Below are 10,818 nucleotides of genomic sequence, written 5' to 3' on the forward strand. Positions count from 1 at the left end.
TCTCGTCGTCACGCTCTAGCTGCTGCTCTCTAGTGAAAAAGTCGCACCCATACCGTCATATTGTGTACAAACGCGTTACATTGCGTTAACAAAAAACTATTGAATAAAGGCTCAGGCTTCAGTTTATTATGAATGTTGAAAAATTTAATAACAAACATTTACCTTTTTTTAAATATAGTTATTTATTAATCGTTTAACCTAATAGCACTTTTGGATGTTATGGTAGCGGTTCATTGTATGCGGCCACTATAAAAATAAAAGTTATGTATTATAATTATTAAAAATAAAATGCTTATAATGATCCAAAACTATTTTATACGGGACATATTTTATACTGGACAATATAAAGACTATATATAATATTTCCAGAAAATATTTATGCAAATTCTTATAAAATAATCTAAATTTAAATTGTATTAAAAAATATATTTATAAAATAAAAATTTCATATTAACAATCTTATACTGCACTGTAATTCAGCTAGTTACTTTGAAATACTGCAATTTATTGTAAAAAATATGCAAAATGAAATCCAAAATAAATCAAGTTAAATTGCACCAGCTGTTATTTACAACAAATCGAGGTGAGATTTAATAAAATAACATATTTGGAATTCAAATTCTAAAAAATTCACTTTATAATGATCACTACATCCTCTATCAACACACTAAATGTCTAGATTGTAACACTAAATGTCTAGATGTGACAGAATTTTTGGTTAAAAACTAAAACAAGACCTTGAAAAAAATCATGCATTTAAATGAGAATGCCAAATGAATTGAGTGAATACTACCAGGGCGTGGTTACTACCAGGGCGTGGTTACTACCAGGGCGTGGTTACTTTCATTCAATCTGCACACTATCAAACTTTATGTCACAAAAAGATTTGATGTGCCCAAATATGAATATGATGGTGTCATTTCACTACCATATTTGGGCATATCACCACCATATTTGGGCACAAACTAGTTCGTGTAGACAGAGCTTTAGTAACGTAAAGGTAAAGTAATATAGACCAATCAGGTGGCCTGAATTTAGGTGAATGGGTAAGAACTAAAAGAATAACAAGTCATTTGGTCTGATGATGTTGGCGAGAAGTAGTATAACTAACGTAAACGATCCAACCACAAATCCAATACAAATGTATGCCTGCTTAATTGGAAGACAGAATAGTTTAACCTGAAAAAAATATAAAATACATATGGTATTTAACTTTGCTTGAACTTTTACCATATTGCTTGAACTTTTGACCATATTGCTTGAACTTTTGACCATATTGCTTGAACTTTTGACCATATTGCATGAACTTTTGACCATATTGCTTGAACTTTGACCATATTGCTTGTACAGTACTTAATATACGTATCAAATTTCTTATTTTTGCCTGTTATACTGTGTGTTTCACCAATTAGTTGCTAAACTACAGTATATTTCTTAGACAACATACCTTTAACTTAGCACTTGTTATAAACAGTAGAAATGAGTCCAATTCAGCTTGCGTGCTGGAATGATAACCAAACACTCTGACCTCATGACCTTCTTGCTGGTACATATCACATGTAGCATTAACTCTAGCTGCCTAAATAATAACATGGAAGGATAAACAAAGCAATGGAATGGTCTTGTTATTACACTATAGGTCAATAGTGCCTCCGATAAGACTTATTTGTTTTTTTGGTTTAAACTATGCTTATTAAGCTCTGTCTACACTATCGAACTACTGACAAAAAGAAGTCTGATCTGCCCTGTAGTGATATGTCCAAATATGGTAGTGATATGACATCATTATGTCCATATATGGGCACATCACATTTTGTTGTCACATAAAGTTTGATGGTGTAGACAGAGCTTTGGAATGAAATAAATCCGTGTACTTACTTGATACAATGGGAATATCATAATGACGAACCAAATAAAGCAATATAAACACCAGTAAATCCAAACCATCGTTTTGCGCTCACCATGATTATTGATAAGAATACTAAGTCCTGAACACACAATACAACAATGAGGTGTTATGTTCATTTGTAATAGCAATCAGTAATATAGTCACCATCTTTTGGATAGTCAAGCAATACTATTTATTTTACAAAAGCTCTGTCTACGCTATTAAATATAGTAGTGATATGCCAAAATATAGTAGTGATATGCCCAAATATAGGAGTTGATATGCCCAAAATATAGGAGTTGATATGCCCAAATATAGGAGTGATATGACATCATCATGTCCATATATGGGCACATCACATTTTTTTGTCACATAAGCATGTAAAGTTGCACTTTTTTGTCATGTGAAAAAATCCAGACATCCGACAGGATGTGAACCAAGAACTCTGTAATCAGTTCTTCAGAATACCTTGTGTAATAACGCACCAAATTAATTAAATGGTAAATTTAGTAAAGTAAAAATTACCAACAACAAAGCGAAGAGCAAAATAAAATATACATAGTGACGTCATGCTTCCGATTGGTCCATTTAGTCTGGTTACGGACTGTTTAACTCTCAGAATATCCTGAAAACACACACAAAAGGGCATTAATAACATCAAAACAAGTAATTGGATAACTACTTATTAAGTTTCAGGCACGACAAAATAAAGTAAATTTGTGACGGTGTCAAACCATCCTTTTAAGTCTTAAAAGGATGGTTTACATAGTTACAAATTTACTTTATTTTGTCGTGCTTGAAATGAAATAAATAAATATCAAAAACAACTATATATTTGTTTTTAACAACAACAAATCTGTCAGGGGACACCTGGATATGATTCTGTACACACAAGTTGGTCTACAAAAAGTCCTAGAACTAGATGAGAGGATTTGAACCATGGACCATGAGATTGGTAGGGAAACAGCTTACCCATCCAACCATGAGGTTTATCAAAAATAGCAAGAGAAACGTCATTGCACAAGGCAAGACAATGGGAAGGGTTTGGGAGCAATAGCATCAACGTATAACAACTTTATATACTGGTGGTGGCGCTATTGCTTTCACTTCCCATCATGCATCGCTCACGCTATTTGCGATAAACCTTTTAACTACAACCCCACTCAACAAATATATTTGTTGCATTTATTAAAAATCCATTGAATATCTATAAAATAAACAAGAGCAATAACATACATTCATAATGGTTTTAAGCTCAGAAGACTTCTCCTGCATTCTGGTACCAATTATTTTCATGTAGTACATGATGACCTCACACTGGACAGTGAAATTGACAACAACTGCAGTGTCAATCAAGTGTTGCAGTGTCTTCCCTAGAAGTTCAATGACCAGCAGAACAATGGTCATACTATTGCTGGAAACAAAATCATCATTATTACATATAGAATATAATCATATACTATCCATCAGACATTTTTGGGGTACCAGGTTTCCCCAATTTGTATTAATGGACAGAAAGCCAATTAATGCAGCAACAACATCAACATCAGGCAAGGCCTATAGCTAGCGTACGATGTTTGTACGTTACTGCTGTTTACCAGCCAGGCCTACAAAACTAAACCTAGCTAGGCCAAAAGATCGTCCGCAAGAGGTATTATAATTTATTAATTACCTACTACTATGACTGGGTTTCCAGGTAGACTTTTTATATGTAAAAACAGGTAAATAAAACCCATTGATGCCAACAGTTGAAAATGTCCACAGTGCGCCACAGACAAGAATTAATCTACATAAAATAAAAATTGTTTTTATATATTTAGAAAAAATCATGAATTTTTTGCCCTACTTATGGCCAAACTCTCTCAAGTTGTGTATGCATAATATATAAAGTGGAAATCATTATTGTTGTTGTTACTTTTAATGTGACTTTTACATAACACACTATACTGTACTGTACTTTATTATGATGTGTCTACACTATCAAACTAGTTTAACAAAAAAAGTGTGATATGCCCAAATATGGTAGAGATATGACATCATCATGTCCATATATGGGCACATCACATTTTTTTGTCACATAAAGTTTGATAGTGTAGACAGAGTTTAGACTGTCTGCACAACCACTAGCTTTTCACCTTAATGATTTGATAATAGCACCTTGCGTCACACTGCCACGCTGCATTGGATTAGCCTGCAGAAACACTTGCTCAATCAAAGCATAGATCTGCTCATTCTCCTGGATTCTAATGTACCAAAAGCCATACAAGAACACCAGAAAGTGCAAGATGTTTGGCAGGATAGAGATGGAGAAAATATCACGACAATATTCCCTTTTATGGGCGTGTTCCAGGTCTGTCAGATTGACTGATTGGAGATCCTGAAAACAATTTTATATCTTAAGCTCTGTCTACACTATCAAACTTTATGTGACAAAAAAATGTGATTTGCCCATATATGGACATGATGATGTCATATCAATACCATATTTATGCATATCACTTCCATATTTAGGCTCATTTCATTTTTTTTTTGTCAAACTAGTTTGATAGTGTAGACAGAGCTTTAGAGTGAATACTTAGTATTTATACAAGCCTGTTTAGAGGTTTGACTATTTTACTATTAACTATGTATGTCAACTTAAAAGGTATAGTTTAACTTACAATTATTCGACTCTTAAGAACAACAGTGGGACTTGTACAAACAAGAACACTGTACATGTAAGAAAAAAGCAACAACAATGTGATAATGCAAGGATAGAAAACATTCCAGACAGTATATCGGCAAGTACGTAGCACTCGATCTCTTGCAAATGGCCGCCAACTAATCTGAAATTACAAAATTGAAATAAAATTATGGTAAAAAATTGATTTGTTGATACTGTGGTTGAGAAGTCATATTAACAAAGCAACAAACTTACAAAAATCAAAAGGCGCCAATAAGGTTTTAGAACTTGTTGGTTGCATCGCCTAAGAATCCCTGTAGTATAGAAGTATTCACCACTTCGTTCAATATCTGAAATCTGAAAAAAAATAAAATAAATACAAATTGTTTTTTCAATGCTCTATTAACAATTTATTGCTTTTTAAAAATGTTTGGAGTAGTTCTTGGTCCTCTAGGAGATCTCCTTCCATTGATAAGTACCTGTAATGTAGTTTTCCAGTTGAAATGGACTATTGAACTTCAGCTAATAAAATATAGAGGCAAGACGTATTACCTCTACCCTGAGAAGGCTATCTTGTGAATTTAAGTATTCAGCACGGTTTAGTTCCTGGTGAACAGAAGGGTCTTCAGACAGGCTATTAGTATCCATTCTAGACATTACAATCTATCAAATTATCAAGCTGCAAAAGCAATATACTGATGGTCCTACCCTGCAAAATGGTCCAGTATAATTATCCTGCAAAAAAGGTTAAAAACTTGTTTAAATTCTAAAATAACATAGCCTGGTAAGTATTGGTGGTGCTTATGATGGACCACATCACATACTTGATGGTACAGTATTTGATTTTACAGAAAATGTGGATAAAAAAGACGAGAAATTCTACATTTTGCAACCAAACGAATTACAGTATTAAATATAAATTAAAAACAAAGAAATGCCAACATAATTAATAATATATTATTGATAGTGATACACAAACCAACATAAAAGTAAGCAAATTTTTTTTAAATCATTCAAACTAGGTTGTTCTGTTCAGGAAATAATACACTAGCCTATTATTAGTTCATGTTGTTGTCGGGATTTTCGTTGTGTTTGTAGGCCGCCTAGTAGGCCTACTACCTACACTTATACAGTATTAGGCCTAGGCCTAGCTAGGCTAGATCAAATGTTTATTTGGGCCTAACTCATGATTGAAAATCTATAATTATAAAATATGTTGCGGACCAATGTTTTACTCATAAATAAATAATACTATTGTGTAAGAAAACCAAATAATTTATTTGAAGGGAAGAAAACATGGAAACAAGCATGAGCGCTGCCATCTTTAATTTAAATGGCCATGTAAAAACGAACAAAAATTATTTCATGATAATGTAAACAAAGGCTACAAATTGTCCAAATGTTATCACTTTTAAAAGTAATAAAATACCATAAATGTAAAGATTTATTTTCAATAATTTCAGAAAATCACTTTTTAAATAAATATAATATATATGTGGTTATTATAAAATCTTAAGAAATAAGACAAATTGCTTGGTTTGAAATAAGCCAATCAGAACGAACAATTCACGCGTCCAAGAAAATTATGTAAATTAACTTGTAGAAGGCGTCAAATTCGAATGCAGCTCAACAACAGGACAGTACTGTGCTGAAAGTTTGTCGGAAACAGACGTTATTTTTGGTAAATATGTAACAAGTAGTTACTTGTTGATTAACGATATAATAGTTTATATGAATGTGTACTTTTATGTGGTATTTATTGGCTTGAATCTTGTAAATAATCACGACTACTTTTTAGCGGAAGCCACACATCGATTCCACCACCATCGTTCCGTCCCCGTGTGTGTGGCTTTCGCTGGCCAATCTGATTCGGGTTTGGAAGAAGAAAGAGGAATCCGAATCGTCAGCTGTTGTTTGTATTTGGTGTATGCACGGCAGTGGTATTTATTTTTAGCCAGCTTTTCAAAAACTAAAATGAATAAACATTTTAAATTTCAGATTTTCAATTCGCCCAACAACAACAATCATGCCTCAACCAGTATTGAGAAATAATAAGAGAACAGGAGTTCTAACGAGTGTAAGAAGAAGACAATCATTCAATAAAAATAATCTTTAAAAATCATTCATATTGATTTGTGCATTGTTCAAATCTTTAAATTTTGTATTCCACATGAATATACCCATCCCAGTTTACAATACATTTTTATTACGATTTAATAGTTTGCCTTTTTCACTATCTCTACTCAGGCCAAATAAACATTTGATATAGCCTACAGTAGGCCCCTAGGCCTACTATTATTTAAAAATATTATTGAACTTTATATATGGGTATATATCGAAAAAATTTGTAACAAGATTACGATTACGGGTATCGTAATATAAGTTTTATTGTTTCTTAGATTCACCAAGATGTCGGCATGCAGAAGCCACTTACTCGAGCCAAACGAAGGTCCGAAGGCTCGCCACAAAATCAAAAAGCTAGTAAAAGAGCCTTCATGGATATTACAAATGTACGTATGCTGCTAAAAAGAAGTGTTTCTATGCCCCTCTGACCTTTTTCTTTTCATTTGGTATCTGCTCACATATTTTCTGCTGCCTCTACAATTTTCAACATTGACGTTTATACTGTAATCATTCATTTTTACTTATTCAGTCTGCTGATTTTTTAGAACATCTAGGGATAGTTATTGTTCCACAAATTTAAATATGTTGTGATTTAAAATTTGTTGTTTTTCAAAAGGCTTTTGTAACTAAAAACAATGTAGTCAAGAAAGGAGGAATAAAAGCTGAATTGAAGAAGCAGCCAAAAAAGAAGATAACGAGATCACAGACCAGTAAAGAAGATTTAAAAATTAAAGATGAAAACTTGGAGGTGTCTGAAATATCATCATCGCAAGGGTCAAATAGTTCACAGGGGTCGAATAACAGTGAAATGGAAGTATTCATGAACAATAAAAACAGCGAAATTAGTAAAGCAATAGATTTAAAAGTTGGTGTAAGTAATTTTAAAACATACATACGATTAATATTGAATTCAATTTTTGGGTTGGAATGATATAAAAAGCAAAATATACCAATTAATGTCTACGCTGTTTGTGGGATTATGTTACTTGTTTAAAGCTCTGTCTACACTATCGGAACTTTATGTGAAAAAAAAATGTGATGTGCCCATATATGGACAAGATGATGTCATATCACTACCATATTTGGGCACATCATACATTTTTTGTAAAAATAGTTTGATAGTGTAGACAGAGCTTAAGTCGACAGTGTATAGATCTTAGTTTCTGTTTTTCAAGTTGGAAAGGGCATAAATAAGTCACCATGTGGTGTTTTTGTTTTTCTAGGTTGAAACCATTAATTTAAATGATGATGAAGATGATTTTAGAGATATTGATGCAGAAAATATTGACAACCCATATGAGGCTCCTGTGTATGCAAATGATATTTTCAAATACCAACAAGAACGAGAGGTATCCACAGTGCTTCATGTTTGTTTTTAAATTAATAAATTAACCTATCCTAAGACGGTCTACTCTATCAAACTAAAAGTGTGCCTAAATATGGTAGTGATATGCTCAAATATGGTAGTGACATGACATCATCCATATATGGGCACATCACATTTTTATGTCGCATAAAGTTTGATAGTTTAGACAGAGCTTTAGATTGCTTTTTATTATTATTAGACTCGACTGTATTGTGGTGGGTCACCCAATAGCCATATCCTATATGCGATTGTCCACTCGGAGCACAGCTACATTTGAAAATGTTTTAAGATAGAATATTACATTTAAGTACTTTATAGTGGTTGGAGATAACTGTAATAATAACGTTAACTATGTATTATATTTTCTTGCAGATAAAATTTAAAATTACACCATATTTTGAGCATCAAGTAGAAATAACAAGACAGATGCGTGCCGTGTTGGTGGACTGGTTGGTAGAAATACAGGAGAGTTTTGAACTCAACCACGAAACTTTGTACCTAGCTGTGAAACTCGTCGATCACTATCTTATGCGAAAAAAGAAAGTTGGGCGTGAAGTTCTGCAGCTGGTTGGGGCCACTGCTCTGTTTATTGCATGTAAATTTGATGTAAGAAATTTACATGATTTACTTTACTACTTTTAGTTAATATTGAATCCTCCTCTGCAGAAACCTATGACACTTTTTGCTAAAGTTCTGTCTACACTATCTCAAATATGGTAGTGATATATGCACAAATATGGTAGTAATGACATGTCCATATATGGGAACATCACTTTTTTTTTTATCACGAAGTTGATAGTGTAGACAGAGCTTCAGAATCTTGTGTATTATATAAACATATTTATTGCTGTAGTACTAAATATAATCTTTTCTTGTACAGGAACGATGTCCTCCACTTCTAGATGATTTTAAGTACATATGCGATGATGCGTACAAAAGAAAAGATTTTATTCTGATGGAAATGAGTATTTTAAAGACAATTGGGTTTGATCTTGGCATCCCACTATCCTATAGGTTTCTCAGGCGATTTGCAAAGGTAAGTTTGACTAATTAATAAATTAATTATATTGCGGTAGACGTTACTGGTCGTATCGGCTTTTATCCAGCTGCCAATTAGGCACTGAATACTTGTCAGTATACCATACGTGAGTGATGACACTTTGTAAATGTTTTCACTTTTTTTATTTAACTGTTTTTGTATAATTTCTATGTATATAATGAATGAATATAAACAAAAGAGAAGAGAGTTATTCTTTGTATGTAATTATTGTTCCGACTTACAATGTGTGCTTTTTTCCGTTCTACTCTAGTGTGCTCGTTCATCCATGGAGACTTTGACATTAGCAAGGTACATCTTGGAAACTTCTCTGCACGATGCAGACTTCATTGAGAAACGAGACTCGGAAGTAGCATCAGCAGCTCTGCTCCTGGCATTCCGTATGAAAAAGGCTGGCGAATGGGTATGTCAAGTACTCTTTATTTTAAGTTAAAACTTTTGTTAGTTTTAAAACGATTGATTGATATGGCTAGTATTTCGATTTAGTACTTTTAGCTTTGATTTTTCTGTCTATTGAAATAAATTGTTTTATTATACTGTATATACAGGATAAAACATTGGAGCACTATTCAGGGTACACAGACAAAGAATTGGCGCCAACAGTACTCCAGTTGAACGCACTTATTTCGTCGCCTCCTGACGAGAGACTAATGACAGTACGAAACAAATATTCACACCCGTAAGTATTTCAAACAGAAATATCGCGACAATTTTTAAAAATTTTAAATTATATAATTCATATTAATTACATAAATTCGTGATTTCTGCTGTTAGCTCTGTCTACACGATCAAACTGGTTTGACAAAAAAAGTGTAATGTGCTCAAATATGGTAGTGATTACAGCATGATGTCCATATATGGACACATCAAATTTGTTTGTCACATAAAGTTTGATAGTGTAGACAGGGAGAAACAAATTTGGCCAGGGTAATTTCTTTTCTTTTCTTTTTTCTAATCATTCATTTTCCTTTTTTTTTTCTCAGTGTCTTCAATGAAGTCGCCAAGATTGCCCCACTTGATGTTTTAACCGAGCTATAGCCATTTGTAACTAAAACTTTCTGATCGTGAACTACATTTTTAAAAATCGAGATATAACATGTACAAACGTAATATGCAAAACTCTAATCATTGTTGAAAGTTTTTTATTTTATATACTATTTTATCAATAAGTGTACGACAATTTTTAAAGTCTATTTCATAATGGCTCTTTTTATAAAAAACATTTTTACATTTTATATTGAACATTTTTTTATATTCCAATCATTGGCAATTGTTTAGTTCATTTATATGTGGATTATGAAAATGTATTGATGGGTACTGTATTTCTTTTTATGAATGATTTTAATTTTAACATTTCTTTCTTAAATATGTACTGGTGCTTCTTATTGATAATGTTTCTCTATTTCAATTAGCAAATTAAAGCGATAATGATGTATAAGTGATGTACGATTGTGTGAAAATGAAATGTTCGAGTGAATGAAAGGTTTTATTAACGATGGTTTTTGTAAAAATGTATAAAATGTCATCCATCCATATATTAATACCTGTAAAGCAGATCAATTGTAAATAACACTATCCACTCTAATAGTAGTATAGCTTTAGTATGTAGATGTGTTGTCATGGTTTTAAATGTTGATTATAGAAGACTATAATAAATTGTCACTATAAATCGGTACATATGTTTTCAGTTTTTATTTTGTATGAAAAACACATAAATTACA

General features: G+C 32.4%; 2 protein-coding genes across 5 annotated transcripts; one reads left to right on the plus strand and one right to left on the minus strand.

Moving 5' to 3' along the window:
• Window positions 1–168: 168 nt before the first annotated feature.
• Window positions 169–5,869, minus strand: LOC140048805 (uncharacterized). 4 transcript variants are annotated; one of them, XM_072093592.1, is made up of 11 exons: window positions 5,775–5,869; window positions 5,103–5,285; window positions 4,806–4,907; window positions 4,549–4,713; window positions 4,024–4,265; window positions 3,561–3,674; window positions 3,125–3,302; window positions 2,414–2,513; window positions 1,879–1,988; window positions 1,448–1,579; window positions 169–1,179 (listed from the first exon to the last, which is right to left on the minus strand). In XM_072093592.1, exons 2-11 carry the CDS (start codon window positions 5,205–5,207, stop codon window positions 1,054–1,056), a joined length of 1,374 nt encoding a protein of 457 aa, XP_071949693.1. In that variant the 5' UTR covers window positions 5,208–5,285; window positions 5,775–5,869; the 3' UTR covers window positions 169–1,053. The 4 variants fall into 4 exon arrangements, with proteins under 4 accessions (XP_071949693.1, XP_071949694.1, XP_071949695.1 ...); XM_072093593.1 differs by having other exon boundaries at window positions 5,803–5,863; XM_072093594.1 differs by having other exon boundaries at window positions 5,786–5,804.
• Window positions 5,870–6,152: 283 nt separating this feature from the next.
• On the plus strand, window positions 6,153–10,770 carry LOC140048809 (G2/mitotic-specific cyclin-B3-like). The gene is made up of 10 exons (XM_072093601.1): window positions 6,153–6,231; window positions 6,549–6,627; window positions 6,950–7,060; window positions 7,291–7,545; window positions 7,898–8,023; window positions 8,413–8,646; window positions 8,921–9,076; window positions 9,351–9,500; window positions 9,646–9,776; window positions 10,081–10,770. The coding sequence occupies exons 2-10, from the start codon at window positions 6,577–6,579 to the stop codon at window positions 10,133–10,135; spliced, it is 1,269 nt and encodes a 422-aa protein (XP_071949702.1). The 5' UTR covers window positions 6,153–6,231; window positions 6,549–6,576; the 3' UTR covers window positions 10,136–10,770.
• The last annotated feature ends 48 nt before the right edge of the window (window positions 10,771–10,818 follow it).

This window comes from Antedon mediterranea, chromosome 5 (assembly GCF_964355755.1).
Source record: "Antedon mediterranea chromosome 5, ecAntMedi1.1, whole genome shotgun sequence".
Taxonomy (NCBI): Eukaryota; Metazoa; Echinodermata; class Crinoidea; order Comatulida; family Antedonidae; genus Antedon; species Antedon mediterranea.